The sequence below is a fragment of the Simochromis diagramma genome, unplaced genomic scaffold (assembly GCF_900408965.1).
Source record: "Simochromis diagramma unplaced genomic scaffold, fSimDia1.1 OVJJ01000371.1, whole genome shotgun sequence".
NCBI lineage: Eukaryota > Metazoa > Chordata > Actinopteri > Cichliformes > Cichlidae > Simochromis > Simochromis diagramma.
In genome coordinates this window covers 5,928,163-5,946,053 of record NW_024386920.1, presented here as the reverse complement: position 1 = coordinate 5,946,053, position 17,891 = coordinate 5,928,163, and the positions used below count along the sequence as shown (strand labels likewise).

General features: G+C 39.7%; 1 protein-coding gene across 6 annotated transcripts in view; it reads left to right on the top strand.

Moving 5' to 3' along the window:
• The first annotated feature begins 2,387 nt into the window (after positions 1–2,387).
• The window catches only part of ano2b (anoctamin 2b), a 72,403-nt gene continuing 56,899 nt past the window's right edge, over positions 2,388–17,891 (top strand). For 2 of the 6 annotated variants that reach the window (XM_040036755.1, XM_040036754.1), the window contains exons 1-3: positions 2,388–2,525; positions 9,458–9,654; positions 14,858–15,262. In XM_040036755.1, coding sequence (XP_039892689.1) covers positions 2,489–2,525; positions 9,458–9,654; positions 14,858–15,262 — 639 coding nt within the window. In that variant the 5' untranslated portion in view covers positions 2,388–2,488. Of the gene's footprint in view, positions 2,526–9,457; positions 9,655–10,902; positions 11,247–11,326; positions 12,224–12,271; positions 12,296–14,857; positions 15,263–17,891 lie in introns of those variants that run through there. The other 4 variants (XM_040036756.1, XM_040036758.1, XM_040036757.1 and 1 more) reach the window with 4 other exon arrangements.

Genomic DNA, 17,891 nt, shown 5'->3' with positions numbered 1-17,891 from the left:
GAAGTCAATGGGAATTGGAACGAGCCATAACTGCCCATTAAATGAACTGCAGTTTTTGGCCTTCCACATTAGCTTCATTTTTCAGTCCTAGAGGCAGCTGCTTGCTGTGAACATAAATTTTTAAGTGGAGATGTTAACTACACCTAAGGAACATTTGAACAGCAAACATCCATTGCTTGATATTTTGACATATGCATCACTAAAGCCAACCAAGTGATAAAGATCAAGCTGTTACATTAAATCGGTTAATGTTGGATTTCCTAGACAATTGTGGGGCAATTTACCATCTTTTGTTTTAAAAAAGATGTATTACTTACAGCTACATGTTTCTTTGCTCACAAACGCTCGTGGACAGTCTGTGGATTTAAAGCAGTTTGAAATGACAAGCAAATACTATTCAGTACATCTAAGGTCTCTGAGAAAGGATACATAAACAAATATGCAAGATTTGTCATTGCTCAGCAAACAAAAAGAAGAAGTTTTGAGGTTGGTATTTCTGCTTTGCACATTGTCCAAGCCTAGTCTACTAAGTCTAGTCTGCTCTCAGAAATCTCATTTAATGGATGCTTTTTCAGTATAGTCGCAAAAACAGATACTTTGGTCCCATTTATTTAGCTGAATCACAGCTAAATAGTTTGACAGGAATAAAAATTATTTTTGCACTAACAAGGTGGTTCTGCACATCACAGTGTGCAGTATGTTCTTTTTTCTGAGAAAACTGGATAACTGGAGGACAAAAAAAGAAGTGACAGCGCCCCCAAAAAAACTCTCCACAGCAGTGAGTATAAGACCTGACGCACAACATGAGAGATGCAGAGAAGACCTGAGAAAAAGCTGAAAGTCAAAGACAAAGGTGTAGCTAGTCATTTTGATTTTAATTGAATGAAGAAATTGTAAAAATGGCCATAAAATCCAAATTGGAAAAAGTAGCTACTAAACAGGACCCACTCAAAATCAGGACAGCAAAGAAAAACACAGCTAATGTTAACATAACATAACTGACGTCCCCTAGCGACACACAAGAGTATATATTGATATAGGAGACACATAAAAAGGGGAAAACTAACACAAACAACAACCAAAAAGCCCTAACGTAGCATAACAATTTTTTTTTACAAACCAACATTTATCATATTTATCATATTTATATAGTTTATCATATTTATATAATGACATTTGCCATGACCCTCTCAACCAGCCAACCAGTCCTTTTGAGCTTAGGGAAACACAAGTAGCATTTGAGCCAATGGTGTTGAATTTGATGGAACTGTGAATGCAGATCAAATTTTAGATCTGTAAATCACACTGCACACTGTGCACACACCGGAAATTGAGTAGAAGCATACCTGGAGAGAGAAAACACAACATGCAATGCTATCAGTCATGGATTGGCCTCCCCAGAACCTTAACATACAAAGGAACAAATATCCAAAGAAGAGCTTTGAATGTCCTTCAAGAAGGACATGGAGAGCCATATCTGAAGGCTTCTACTTTCACTGTTTTTTTTCACCCTTCCTGACACAACTCCAGAAATAGTTGTGCCTTCTCCCAGGATCAAACTAGAGAACTACTGTTTGTTAGGTGAATTTATAAACCACTACACTATGGAGCCAGTCAAAGAAATGACTAAAAAAACTGGCCTAAGAGAGATGTGTAAATGTGGCCATTGCAAATATTTAAACATACTGACTTTCAACCTCATTAGAACTGTACAAAAATTTTAAAAAGATCAAAATCAGGCCACTTCTATAAAATTGTTGCGACTCATAAACAAGTACCACAAGTGATAACACCTGACTCATCTCCATGTCACGATTAAAATGACAAAAGGGAATTAAATGTCGCAAAGGACTCTTTTACACTTCAACCTAGCGCACATATAAAGGTATAGGGCTGTTTTTCACAATCTTGCTTGAACATACATTCTTTATTCTTGCTCTATAATTAGCTAGTAATATCTGGACTTGTTATTGCCCTGTTGAAGGTGCACCTAAAGTCCATATGTGCTGCTCCTAATGCGAACTGTCACTATCGCGCTCTCTGCTCCTTGTATAATTTTAATTTGTCCCAGGATGCCTCTCTCTGGTCTTAAGTCCTTTAAGACACCACAGGTTTGCAGCTAAATCTAAACAGAAGGCACAGTAATTACTGCACATTTGATGCCCCAATAATCTCTGCTCAAGTATGTGGGGCTATAAACACCCAATCAGCCAGCTGGTCTCTTACCCATGAGCCTGGTGTACAGTGCATTAAGCAAGTGTACACAATAAGCTGAGTTACAGAGTTTCTGTCGCCCTGCCAGCCAGTTGGAGAGGAGCATTATCCCATCAGAGCTAAGCTTCATCAGAGCTTAGGATTGTACTACTGAGTCAGAGTGTTGCTGTTCTTCCTCTTACCTGCTGCTCTCTGCAAAACAGCATGGTTAACTGACTGGCTGACTGGGAACTTATGGGAAACGAGTCTCTGCTTGAGTAACAGAGTTGGTGAAATGGCCTTCCGCAGATCTCCCTCCTCTACCTGTGCAGGTGAGTGCTGCAGACACTGATAGAAAGGCCTTGTCTCTTTCCTTTGTGTGGCCTGTGTGGCCTGTCCCTCCTGTATCTTCACCTAACAAAAGACAGGACCACTGTAGAGTAACCCACCTTTTGTACCTTCCCTGTTCCCCCAGTGTGTGTGTTTGTGTGATTGTGTCAGCAGGCCACGTGGGGCAGCCATCAACAGGCAGCTCTTTACAGCAGGCAGGGTATATGGTTGCATGTGAGTTTAATACAGATATGCAGTCAGGCCCCTCTTGAGCCTCTTGTTGTTCTCAGCTTGTCTCAGAGAGGAAATCCTTTGTCACATTTGAACAGAATTAATCAGTTTTGAGAGATGACTGTTTCTCAGACATGTGCTCTCTCGAGGTAAGCCTCAGGCAGAGCAGTAATCCCAATTTATTTACATGGCTGACTGCTGCTGTGATTCACTGTTAGTCAGGCGAGGAGCCTCCTGGGCCTAAGGTGAAATTTTATTTTTGGGTTTAAACAGCAGGATACTGGCAAGGCAACATTCTCAGAAACTCAGAAAGACATAGGTTAAAAGAAATCGTCCTTTTATGCCCCACCACCCCCACCTGGAGGCTTTCTCTCCCAAAGTCAATAAGAGAATAATGACTGATAATTTATAACTGTCTTTGATCTACTGCCCATGTTATCTTCTTTTTCATTTAATAGTGTGTACAGTATATGTGCATAAAAATACAGACACATGAAAGAATCTGAAAGACACAAGCAGAAATCTGTAGTTTTTCTTGGGGGAAAGACATGGTGTGACATAAGGTATTGCCGTTGGTAACTGCAATACCTTATGGTAACTGTGAAGCATGGTGGCTTTGGCCTGCATAGTTACCTCAAAGCCTGGATGCCTCTAATTGCTGGGAGAAAGCCATTTACCCATATTGTCCATAACAGAGAAAGTCCTTTAGCCAACATTTTGCAAGACTTGTACTGAATAATTTGTTTAATTATTAAGTTATTCAGGTAACACATCGGTACATTAAAAAAAAACTAGTTCTATACGATATTAGACACAAAATACCTTTTACTTCACAGAAAAGTGCCTTCTCATGGATTAAACATTACCATTATGTAGGCTGGACCATGACTGGTCTTCAAACCATTAACTAAGACTGATATACAAAACCCATCAAGAAATGTGAAATTCATTTTTCATCAAAGGGGACTTTGATATGTGACAAAATTTCTTGTGCAATTCAGCCCAGCTCAGTGCTCAGCTAATGGTGGAAGTCTCCAGCGCTGTAACACAATCATTTCCCCCTCTAATTAGTAGTTAAAAACATAAAACCAAATAAGACACTGTTCAGGCAGAGGTGTCCGTGCAATCAGGCAACTAGAGCTGAGGCAGCATGTACTAAAAGCATCAGCATTAAGTCTATGTGCCGTGCTGCTGCCCATTAGCTGTTCTCTGAAAGGTGCCCTTTGTCTCTGCCATTAGAAATCAGTGTGAAAATAGAGAGAGAGTTTATCTTACACAATCATTCTGAGAAACAGATGCTGGATGAAACTGCAAGAGCTTCTGGTATAAAGCAACAAGGAAAGTGAGGAAGCTTTTTTATGTCAGGCACCTCAAAAGAGATACAGCGTCCCAATTTAGAATAATATGTCTCATGGGACACTCCTTGCAGTGCAATCTCTGAACACAAAATACAGAATAAACGTTTTGTATTCACATATTTTCCAATAAATTTTCAGAGTACAGAGATTAAGCTATCACTTTTTCAGATTTGGACCCCCGCATGCTCCCTCTAAGACCCCCTGCTGCTCCCGAGAAACCATTTCATGAACAGTTTGTCATTTGCAAAAAATATATTTAATTACCTGCTGTGTTCTTTTAAGTTGGACTGCCTGTTGGTGTGTATGGCATCAGGGCCATAGGGGACACCTCGGGTAGCAGGAATAACCACAAAGGTGGTTTGGAGTGTATTGAATGGTATTTATTAGAGCCTGAATGAATGATTTTGGCATCTTTTATGGTTTTGGGGGGATACAATATTAGCTTATTAGCAGATATTTGTTGTATAAATGCACAGATACTGTTTGTCCACACACTGAGTTATACTGAGCAGAGAAAATGATGGGGTCATTATGTCACAAGCTAGTTCGCAACTTAATGTAAAGACCGCGCTTGACTCATCACCTGCGCGGCTGTGATGCTACTCTGCGATGTGCCGCAGAGAGTGCTGCAAGCAAGGAGTTGGAGCTGCTCTCCTGCTCAAACTGTGTGATGACCATTGTTTGATGACACTTTCGGAATAACCCCTGGCATGTTTTTCTGCATTATGTTGTGTAATGTTGAACAAGCTGATATCTGTGTTAGGCCAATATCAGATGATAATATTGTCAGGCTGTCCTGTGAAGATATGTTTATGTTCTGTGGACTGAATCTGTCAGTACAGTAGTTTTGCAGCTGTGTAAAACTGTTGCAGGTGTTTATTAATGGTCATGTATGAAGATGGGCGTGGTCTGGCTCAGGACTACTACTATATCGCTGGTACACATTCTTTTTAATTACCTCTGCCAAAGAGGTCATGTTTTTTTTTTAGCATTTGCATATCATACTGTCTGTAAACATGGCAGCTCAGAAAGATTTAAATGAATTCTGATGGCTTACATCCAACAAGATCTCCGAGGTCAACCCAATTATTTATTGGTTGAAAATTGACAAAAAAAAAGAAGAGATTTTTACAAGTATTGCGTGTATTGTCAACACATAGAAAATACCATTTAAAGATTTCAAATAACATATTTCACCTCTGACCTCTCCTTCAATGTCAATAGATTGATCCGAAGGTCAAAGTGATAAGAATGCTTCATGGAGCTGTTTATTAAAACTATGTTTCCACCTGCTATTATTTATACTGACAACATATATGCATATAGGGAATGATATAGGGTGATTCTAAATGTCACTAAATGTCACTACTTTGGACCTCTGACCTCGTCTTCAAAGTCAAATAAGGTTAAAAATTCAGAAATTTTCCGTTTATCTTTAAAACGATGCTGAAAATTCTACTGTCTTTGTTCGTATTGTATTGTATGTAGGAAATGATGCAGTTATGTGGGGGTTTTGACTATCACATTATAGTTTGCATCCAAATATCATCTCACATTTAACCTCAGATCTCACTTTTACATTTCACATCTGCCTTTCTTTTAATTGTTAAGAGAAATTATTAAGAGAAAGAGAATGAACTGCCTTGTTATTTAGAAATATACTGTAGTATAATATTATATAATAACCTAAAAATATTCTTTACAAATCAACACCTATTATCCATAACCTACTCCTACATAATGTTTGTGTAATCAAAGAAAACAGATGTTATACTACCCTTAACTTATTTTTGCTGCACTACAACTTTTTTGGTCATCTGTGTTTGAAGCTTGTGAGCTTTGTGTCTCTTCTTGTGCCCTTATGTTTCTTCCTGCTATTCCCTGAGTAAGAGTATTCTTTTAAACACTTTGATTTAATCTAATTTTGACTGTACCTATTTGTTCTGAGCATTTTTACTTTTTTGGGGCATGTGGTGTTCATCAAAGTAAAGGTAAAGTTTGAAGATGGGTGTAGTTGGAGAACTTGCTAAGATGATCTCAAGTTCATGTTTTATTTGACAATTTAGACACACTAAGTAGGGCTTTACATAAATATATAGTTTATGGGGATATTCTCAATAATTTCCCCCTCCTACCAGATTTAAATTGGCGACCTTCCAGTGACAGGCCTGCCTCTTGCACCTCCAGGCTACTGTGATGCTATATATATATATATATATAGCATATAAAATTGTGTGCTTGAAATCCTAAAAACATTTTACCCCTCTTGACCTCACGGATAGATCTCATTGTCATACCATATTTTTTAGCATGGTGCAACTATTTGGATGACCAAGAGAAAGAGCTGTCCGTGGTACTGAAATGAGAGCACAGCACGTGGCCTGGTGCGTTACTATGGCTACAGCTGTCTGTATCCCTAAAATAACCATACACACACACAGAGAGTAACCTTATTACAAAAAAATGGCAATCTGTTCAGTTCCTGACAGCACAGTGGTCACACTGATAAAAGCGGACAAATATCGTTTTTGTCACTAATGCTCTCAAACTCCCTCCGAGGTACCATTTGGAAAATCAGCACTCAGTGCTATGCAACAAGTAACCTGCTGTTTTTTTCTTCCTTCATGCCCTTAATGCAGGATAAAAATGAAGTCTACACGTTTACAGTATTTTTTTTGTTTCTTGTATTTTTTTTTTCTTTGTGTTACAATGTGTCCTTTGTGCTCTGAGGCAAATTGAGAAGTTGCCACTTTGTAGGCTTGTCTTTTGTAAAGTGCTTTGAGACAAACTTTGTGATTGATTGACACGTGCATCAATTTGCACAGTGGGAAACAAAGCTCCACCGGGCCACTTTGCATATTTGCAGCTCCACATACAGAGAAAACTGGCTGAAAATGTTGAACGCAAGACTGCCAAACCTGTGTGACACACTGACCTGGGGATAAAATAGTGTATATATCCATTTTCAAAAGGACAGATGGCAGCACGTTTATTGGTGGGTCACCTTACTTTTTGAAGCTGAGTATATATTATGTTGCATTATGGAGAAGAAATGCAGTAAACAAAAGCTTAAGATAGTGAAGAATGGTGGAACAAAACAGTTCTGGGATATAAATGACCTTACTGAGAGTTAGAGATGATACCTTCCATTCTCTTCTGCTTACCCAATTCAGTGTCACTGGAGTGCTGGAGCCTATCCCGACTGTCACAGGGTGAGAAGACAGGGTACAACCTGGACAGGATGCTAGAATTTCACAGGAGAAAATACTAGAATTATTTATGTATTTAATATACACCAAGCAAATGTTTAGAATGTTTTAAACTTTTTAACAGATACAGTGCATCCAGAAAGTATTCACAGCACTTCACTTGTTCCACATTTTGTCATGTTCCAGCCTCATTCCAAAATGAATTAATTCATTTTCTAGACACAGTATCCCAAAATGACAAAATGAAATAAGTTTGCTTGGAATTCTTGCAAATTTATCAAAAACAAAAAACAAAAATATAACATGTAAGTATTCACATCCTTTGCTCAGCACCTTGTTGAAGCACCTCTGATAGTAACTACAGACTCTTTTTCATTATGATGCTACAAGCTTGGCACACCTATTTTTGGGAATTCTCTCCCATTCTTTTTTTGCAGAACCTTTCAAGCTCATCAGGTAGGATAGGAAGTGTCAGTGCCATTTCTCAAGAGAGGTTCAAGTCTCAGGTCTGGCTTGACTGGTCAAGGACATTCACAGAATGATTTTAAAGCCACTCCTTTATCTTGGCTGTCCAGAGTGCTCAGGAGTAGGTTGTCATCAAGGATGTCTTTGTACATCACTGCATCCATCTTTCCCCAACCGTAACCAGCCTCCCAGCTGCCTCCCAGCTGCTGAAAAACATCCCCACAGCATTATACTGCCACCACCATGCTTCACTCTAGGGATAGTATCGGCTAGGTGATGAGTGGTGCTGGTTTCCTCGTGACATGAGGCTTGGTATTCCTTTTTTTTTTTTTTTATCAGATCGGAGAATTCTGTTTCCCATGGTCTAAGAGTCCTTCAGGGGGCTTTGTCAAACTCCAGGCATACTGTCATGTACCTTTTTCAAAGGCGTGGCTTTCTTCTGGCCACTCTACCATACGGGCCTGATTGGTGGAGTGCTGCAGAAATGATTGTCCTTTTGGGAGATTCTCCTTTCTCCACAGAGTAAAACTAGAACTCTGGATCACTCACTTCTTCCCTTTATGGATGTTGAAGCTGACTGTGCTCATTGGGACCTTAAATACAGGAGAATTTTTCTATACCCTTGCCCTGATCTGTGCCTCGATACAATCCTGTCTAGAGGTCTACAGACAATTTCTTGGATTTTATGGCTTGGTTTGTGCTTTGACATGAACTGTACATGACTGAATCTTGTATAGACAGGTGTGTCCCTTTCCAAGCCATGTCCAATCAACTTAACACAAGTGGACTTAAGTTGTAGAAACATCAGAGAGACGATCAGTGGAAACAGGATGCACCTATGCTCAGTTTGGAGTGTACCTGTTATATTTTTGTATTTGCTTTTTTAATACATTTTCAAGAATTTCTCTTTGTCATTATGGGGGATTTTGTGTAGAATTTTGAGGTGAAAAATGAATGAAATCCATACAAGAATAAGGCTGTAACATGACAAAATGTTGAAGAAAAGAAGTGCTGTGAATACTGTATCTGTATGTAAATGTGCAAAATATGTAGACCAAAGAAAAGCTTTCAGGCACTGGAACCTTTCTAGTTTCTGTTTGTACTACACCTGTCATCCCAGTTTTATTGACTGGGCTTGTATGAGCAGTCTTTGGTTACATGCAGGTAAACAGTCCAGGTGGAGAGTAAAAGAGCAATTTCATTTCAAACACATCTGCTGTCATGTGATGGTAGACACTAACTTTAAAAACTGTACAAACAATTAGTCTTGAACTGGGTAGCCATTATCTGATATCCACAGATCCTGTCCAGGTTGTACCCTACCTCTCACCCTAAGACAGCTAGAATTGGTCTAGTTTGCTTCAAATGTAACTAAATTTGTTGTTAAGTTCTTAGGAAGTTTGCCGGTTAATATATTTAATCTTAATTGTGGTCAGTTTGGGGTTTCACACAGTGAGTGTGACTTCACATGAAATCACACACATGAGACTTGTGTTTCATAATAGACAGATTTTTCTACATATACATAAATTACAGCTAGCTCATTGTTGTTTCTTCAGTAATCGTATTAAATAAAGCTAACTGATATGTGAACATTATCAGTTCACAAACTGTTAGAATTAGTTGAATAATCTGCAGCTGTGTTTAATTTCCAAAATAAATGTCTTGCAGAGTCATGGCCTAATGGTGCAGGCTTCAAGCGAGTGGCCACAGCACTCAGCGAATCTTCCTCGATCCATAGTGATGCGCTGTGCTACCTGAACAAGGACATGTCCGGGATTGGACTGGAACCCATGTCCTACAGCACCCTGGAGCCTGGACCTTATAGAGAAGAAGCATGGGCTGAGGAATCACAAAGTCTGCTACAGGTAACTACAGGACCAGAGAAAATGTGCATGTGTGGGGAACTATAATAACATGCTTAAAAAGCTATAATATTTTTTGGGGAACCAGTCTAATGTTTTTTTCCCCCTTTCATTCTTTTGTTACCAACTTCCTCAACTAAGCCAATCACGTAATATTTCCTGTGAGCTCATGTGTTTCATTGCATTGCATCATTGTATGATTTATCATGTCTCATTAAAATGACCCCAGATAAGACTGTGATAATGATGAAGGAGGCCAGTCTCTGAGGTTTAATGATGTTCCTGTACTCTTTCAAAATAAAAGTCGCATCTGAGATATTTGAACAGCCTAGAATCACCTCGGACTGACTTTGAGATGAAGTTTAAAATGAATGTAAGAGTAAGGAAAAGACTTGAGCTGAATCTGTGTGTGTGTGTGTGTGTGTGTGTGTGTGGGGGGGGGGGGTGTTTCTATAATACACCCTTTATAATGCTTCAAAACACAGTTCACAGAACATGTATATACTGATGCAACACAAAAATGTGCTCACTTCTCTTTCTTTTCTTTGCATACCATTTTCTTACGCTTGTACGTTAGTCCCGCCATCACACAAACACAAACGCACAAAAAGAAAGAAAAATCTTTCAAATTTAAAATAGAAAAACTGACATGCTGTGAAAAGCACAGATATGCTGCTGGGGCACAAAAGCACTGTTTCAAAACCATTTTGCTGCTTTAATGATGTGAAAACACAGGTCTCCCTGCAAGTTACATCACCGAAGTGTGGAAACAGCCAATGCTGCTCCCTCTCTCCACGCTGCAAAAAGTGTCCACCCTAACCATCTTACCCAAAACTAAAAATGAAAAGTAACAAACACTTTGGGGAGTCCTATATTATACTGTAAATAAACTTGGTCTTTTTTTCAGGTGGTTGAATGTCATATACACTAAAAAAAAAAAAAAAAAAAAAAAAAAAATCTACCCAAAATGCTGATTTTAACTAATAATGTAAAATGTCCACGTAATTTTGTTACATAGGTACAATGTAAAATGTAATTTTACATTCAGGTTAAAGATTAAGTATGTAAATAAATTAATCTTTGAATATAGCGACATGTATACTCAAAAAAGGAAAAAATAAAAAACTCAAATTAACTGAGGGTGATTGTTTTTTCTTTTTTGAGTATACATGTCGCTATGAGCAGCAAGACCAAAACAACATATTGGAGATGGGCATTTTTTACAGCGTGGGACGCTCCGTGCCAAAAGCGCAGGCAGCGCGCAGGCAGCCTCCAGATCACACAGTTGGATAGATGGGTATCACCAGCATGTGATCAGGCTGCCGATTGCATACGAACTGCCTCATACATCTGACAGACAAAGAAAATAATGAAACCTGAGACACTCGATCCGTCGCTCCACCTGGACTGTCGACTAACTGGAGTGACTTCATGAATCTGATGGGAGGGATGGGAGGGATGATGAATCCGGAGGTATTTTTCTGCCTAAACCGCCAACTTTCACTCCTGCTCTTCTTCTTCTCCCACTACTCCTCCTCTGTGTGTCTTTAAAGCGCAACAGCATGCAGGTCTCCCCGAGTGAAGACAAGATCCCAGTAAGTACAACGACAGCCTCCCCGCACGCCGCTTCTCTTGGTCTTCTGGTCGTGGTCTGGAGTTAGTTTTTACTACACCTCAGTGTTCGTGACATATTTACGACTCTCTATGGTAGTTTTCATATTCGTTTTACATTTGGTGACATTGCCGAAAGCTCGGCTTTAATTTTTGATTTGAAGTGTTTCTCCATCTACTATATTTACTTGGAACCTATAATTAGTTAATTTGTCCATGGGGCTGCAAGAAACGTAAGACGACGCTTTCGATTATACGTGAGAACATCATAATTGGCTATCATATACCACTTTATGATGAGCAGACAGGTGAGGCTCAGTAAAAGGTTTGGCAACCTCCAGGGAAGGTCTTCCCAGGAGTTTTCATTAAGCTCTTAACAGAACAACAACTACCGGGGGATTCTTGGTACTGGTTAAACTAAAGCAACTAAAAATCCCTGCACACCTGTCTCTCTCGCTCTCTGTTATGTGTGAGCAAACACAAGCACTATAGTGAAGCTCCAGGAGCGTGACTGTAGCAGCGTTTGTGTCCTGTAGAGTAGTGCAGACAGTATGTATTGTTGTGCGGTTATGCAGTCAAAAATAATTAGAGCTTTCGTAAGTAATTTGAGTAATAGTCTATAGACTTTGTACACATGCAGCAAACAGTTTTTGTAATAGCAACTGTAGCTGAAGCACAAGAACACCCGAGACATTAGGAACAATGCGCTGGAGTAATTTACACCGTTACACAGGTGTCTGTTGATTAGACCCAAGTCGGTCGGCGCTATACTAACTCAGCTTTTCTTGGGAGCCCGCTCAGCAGCGACTTTTAAAGTTCATATGGAGTGTTGTAAACGAAGTGGAATCTGAAAGTGAAGACACGGCTCAAAGGTGAAATAGGGTCTTTCATCCAGCAGGTGCAGCTAATTAGCTTGATAGAAAGAAACACCTTGAATAAACTACACCGATGAGCTAATCTGGTGAGACTTGGCAATACATGCTTCAGGAACATCTAAACTTGTTTTGACTTGCCTGAGCCATGAAATAAGTCGGTAATGCACACCTTCCTGAATTTACACTCATTCGGTTTGTTCTACCGGGGTTTACATTTATTCAGTACTTGGCGAGATAGACAGGAATTCAAATGTCTAAAAAAGGCCTAGCTGTTTGGTGTGCTGTCTGTTTGGTTAACAATTGGCAAGTTAAAGGTAGCTAAGGGAATTATCATTATTATTATTATTATTATTATTATTAACTATTGTTTTGGTCATTTTTTTTTTTTTTTTTTTTTTTAAGAGTTGCTTCAGTCATTTACTGCAATGTGTTTGCCAGGGGTGTGTCCAGAAGAAGGGCATGGGGTGGCACTGCTTCTCCCAAAAAGGAACTATTTCTGTCATGCTTGTTTCTTTGCCTCTATTCTAATATATATTGCATTAAAATATTATTGTTTTTTTTTTTTTATTTAGCTTCTAATCACATTGTTTTAAATCATACTACTCAACAATATATAGGAAATTAAAACCATCAGCTGCATCATTAAAGTGATATAGAGTACACATTACTGAACTGGTAATCATGACATCCTCTACTTAGGATGAATTACAGATACTAGTGTTTAAAAAAAAAAATGAAATAAAATAAAAAATGCACCAGTAAAAGTTCAAGAACTGGTTCATTTTATTTACTCAAGTAAAAGTGGAAAATGAGCAGGTTCTGAAATGTACTCTAGAAAAGTTAAAAAGTAGCTCTTTGGAGGATGTTTCTACTACCTATTTAACTCTAGTATCTATTTTTATGCAAAGCAAATTGAATTTTGTGCTATATTAATGTCACATAAAAATAATATTAGTAGACAGGAATACAAATATGATTTCTGTCTAAATTGTAATTCTAATAAAGGTACTCAACTTGAGAGGAAGGAGAAAAAAAATAGCTTCATTTTCTGTTGCCTGCATTGTAGAGGGTGACTTTCCCTCTAAACAAGAAAATGAGTAGGGTACAGGTTAAAGTGGGATTCAGCAGGTGGGGGAACCCTAAAATCAGCTGAAATGGCCCAACATCGGAACAAGAATCACAACTCACAATAATTTTTATCGAGAGGTCAAGTAGATTTTCTTAATGTACCTGCTGTGATCAGTTGATTGGGGATACTGCAGCTCTGAGGTTTACTGATCTTTGTGGATATACACTGAATTTAACACGCTGTCAGCAGGTGTTTCATGAGTTGTCCTGATTAATCTCCATCCTCTACACTGACAGTATGCTGTTTATGCTGTCTTTATACTCTAGGGTATACAGTTGGCGTGAAAGGTGGAATTCAGTTAATGAATCTAAGCATCATCATCATTTAACTAAATTAATCTCTGGTGCCCTTTAAACCATGCCTCATTTTGATTTGCTGCATGTTTCACAATATGACACCCCCCCCCCCCCCCCCCCCCTAATACCACAAAAACATGAGGACTTGCATGCAAGCTTTAAATTTCCATTCATCAAACACAACTGAGCAGTTCTTACCTTTAAATCTAACTTCTCTTCTTCCTCTCCTGTCCTGTCTTTCTTATCTTTCTCCATTTCTAAGTGAAGTTCACTCTCTTTCTTTTCTCTCACTGTGGGAAAAAAAGGATAAGGCCTACACTGTTGTCTCAAAGTTGCTCTTGTAATGTAGTTTTCAATCAGCTTTAGTGATATTAAGTATTGGCAAATTCAAAAAAATTACTTTCAATAGTGATGCTAGCTTTTTCTAGCTATATCATATCAGATATTTCTAAAAACCAAGCTGTTAAACTTAGCATGTTTTTTCTTTCTTTTCTTTTTTTAGTGTACTAGTCTATTTCATGCTCAAATAGTTTAAAATGTAAGCACTTTGTGATCGTTCATGTGGTACATCTTCTCTCTCCCTTGGTCTCTGTTTTGTCCTGTTTCTGGTCATGGCAGATGGTTACCCCCTCCCTGAGCCTGAATCTACTGGAGGTTTCTTCCTGTTAAAAGTAGTTTTTCCTTCTATTCTCACCAAGTGTTTGCTCATGAGGGATTGTTTGACTGTTGGGGTTTTCTCCAGAATACTCTGGTCTTTACTTTACAGTATAAAGATGACACTCGCTGTGATTTGGCGTTATGTGAAAAAACCTGATGTGTATTCAACCGAAGCACAGTGTGTGTTTAGGTTAAAGTGTAACAGAGTAATACAACAACATACATTGCATCGCTATACTGCTGTCTGGTAAGAAATCTCCCATCATGCTCAGAGTATAGAGCTTTGCCTCTTGTGTCCTCCATGTTTAGTCTCGCTCTCTGCTTTCCCTCTGTCTAAATAAAGAATAAAACAGCCAAAGGTGAGCTGACTGCCCACTCTGCTGCTGAAGGTTCTCACTTCAGTGTTTTTGAGAACCTGCCAAAAGCCACTTGTGGTTGTGTGCACTGACACTGCAGTAATGTTTAAGTTCATTCAAACACTTATTACATAACTCCACTGCTGCTTAAAGGTGTTGTATGCTCTCTATAACCAGTTTGTATTTGACTGGGATACGCTACAATAATTATTCTAAATCTTTTAGGTTTTTTAATATATAGTGCACCAGTATTGATGTTTGCTTGATATTTATATTTTACAGGTCATGGGATCAACTTCAGGTCCTCATGCCATCGGAGAAGGCCTTTACTTCAGTGACGGCCGACGGAAAGTCGACTATGTTCTGGTCTTTCATCAGCGAAGGCACACCTCGATACGATCTCCTGCTAGTGCCTCCGTTTCACAAGACCGGTTATCTATTGTTTCTAATGGCAACTTTCCTTCAATGGCGGCCTCAGATGTGGCACCAGGTGGAAGTGGTGGTGGAGGCGGCGGCAGCGGCATTCCAGGAGGGGAGGGTGCGGGCGCCAGTGAGGTGTTCATGGAGCTTGGAGGAGCAGGAGATGGCGAGCCAATGGAGCCCGGTGACCATGAGATGCGTCTAATCAGGCAGGAGTTTGAGGCTAACCTACTAGAGGCTGGTTTGGAGATTGAGAGAGACAGAGAGGTGAGTGTGTGTATGGTCATGTTAAGCTTCTTTTATTCTCATTTGCACAACACTGGCTAAATTTAATGCAGCTGACAGGTAGGCTTTAACAGACACTTTCCAAAGACATGTAGTTAGTGAGATCAGGTTAATTGGTCATTCTAAATGGTGTCAGTTGGCGACCTGTCCAGGGGGTACCCCACCTCTCGTCCTATGGTAGTTGGAATAGGCCCCAGCCCCCCTGTGACTCTGATGAGGATAAGCGAAAGTGGAACTGAAAGTGGTATTTTAACAAAGTGGAAGGAAGCAATTGGGAACAACAGCAACTAAGCCACTAAGTGGTAGAACACGTAAAATCGCAGAGCTAGGTCAGCCAATGCTGAGGTGAATAGTGCGCAGAGTTCAGGTATATGTAAAAGCCATTAGTTTTCATTAAGGCTTGGAAAAAACAAAAGTGTGTGTTGGGTTTTTTTTTTTTTTTTTTTCTTTTTTAATTATTATTTATTTATTTTTATCCCAAATCCTTGAGAAATAAATGGATTATAATTTGACACACTAGACTCTAATGTGTTTTTGAACACAGGCTAAATTCTATAGCTTCACTGACTTCACAGGCTTTTTGAAGTTGAACCTCTACACAGGATCTGACGTAACACTATCTTGAGCTATTTAAGGTGAGCGCCTACATAGGAGCCTGGCTCAGAGAGTAGAAGGAGGTGGGAGAGACTGTGTAACAATAGCAGTTGTACTTTGCTCCAGCAAAATGCTTGTCTTGAGGTTTCTGCTGATTGTACCAAAGTGTTCAACCTTCTTTAATCATCCTGCTGCTGTGGGACAAAACAACAGAAAACCTACATGAGTCATCCCAATTTAGGGCAGCTGCAAAGTGGGTTTGTCTTTAGGGGCTTTAAGTTGGTGATTATATTTTAGCCTAAACCATATTACGATATCGCCAGTTTCTGTCTACTTATGTGAAATTATGAAACTTTATTCCTCTACATAAAATAAATATTTTCATAGGTACTGGTTTAGACACCCCCATGACTCAGGGGTTGGCAATCTCAGTCCACGAGGGCCGGTGTCCCTGCAGGTTTTAGATTTCACCTTGGGTCAATACACCTGAATCACATGATTAGTTCGTTACCAGGGCTCTGGAGATCTTCAGGACATGTTGGCTGTATCCCAATTCAGGGTCTGCAGCCTTAAAGTACGCATTTCAAGGCCGATTACGTCACAGCGGCGCACCGAAGGCTGTCCCAATTCAAAGGCTGCTCGAAATGCGGCCCTGAAATGCGTCCTTCATTTCCCTGAATTTTAAGGCTGTGGCAGTGTAGACTTCGTGGCCCAACATATCCCAGAATGCATAGCGCGGCGGTGGGTGTGGATAATTTTGCCGAAAAAAAAAAACAAAAAACGGCGGATGAGGGGCAGCCGAAGAGTAAACTTTAAGTACTGAATATTATGTCACTTATGTGCAAATATTTAATAACGAAAAACATTAAACATTACTGTTGGCCACGTGTCGGCAAAGTTATGTGACATTAGTGACGTTTGTACTAACTTGGTTTTAAAGCCTTTACTTTAAAATATACGCCGTTCAATAGCTGAGCTTAATCTTACAGAGAATGATCAAAGCTCATGTAGAAAGAAACAAACAAATGAACAAAAGATTTTCTCCTTCATTTCTATCAAACAAAGCTGTATGACACGTTTCCAGCTGTTAGTATCATGGTTGCTAGGCAACCTAGGCAGCGCAACGGAGGCTAGACCGTCCCATTTCACAAGCCTCGCACTTCCGGCCTTAGCAGTCTTTGAGTACGCGGCCCTTGAGGATCGTTGAGGCTGCGTACTTTAAGGCTGCAGACCCTGAATTGGGATACAGCCGTTGAGGAGCTAATTTAGCCATTTACATCAGCTGTGTTGGTTCGAGGACACATCTAAAAACCCGCAGGGACACCAGCCCTCGTGGACTGAGATTGCCCACCCCTGCTCTATGGGCTCCTGAGGTGTGGGGAGGGTAAAAAAAAAAAAAAAAAAAAAAGAAAAGGGGGGGGGGTGTACAAGGAATTTGCCACTTGAATAAACACACATCAAAATAGAGATGCTTTACGAAATGGAAAGTCAGAATAAATGTCAGCATTGCGGGGAACATGGACAAAATTCATCACTGAAGTTCACCAATAAAAGCAAACAAAAACCTCTAGAACTTAAAGCAGTTTCACGGAAACTTCAGTAACATTGTGGTTTTAGAGAATTTCTGTGTCAGAAATGGCTTGTATCCAAGGGCAACCCACTGATGCATAACTTGGTGCAAGCTGCACCAAACCTGCAAACCTGAGTGATGGGAGAAAAAAGTCAAGCCTGAGTCATTCAGCCTTCTGCCTTCATCCGTAAATGCCTGCAGAAAGGAAACCTTTAACTGTCAGTGTTTTCTACCATTATAGTCTACTGTGTCTACTAAAAACACAGAGATTGCTCACTGTTGAGCATGGGGTGGAATATAGCCAAATTAGCAGCTCAACAAGTTGAATTTGGTGTGTGCACATTCTACAGCGTTCCCGTACACTGGGCTATGTCTATTTACAACAAGTGATTTCATCACGTCAGATGTTTTGCGACGCACCTTTTGCCGCAAGACTTTTGCAAAGTC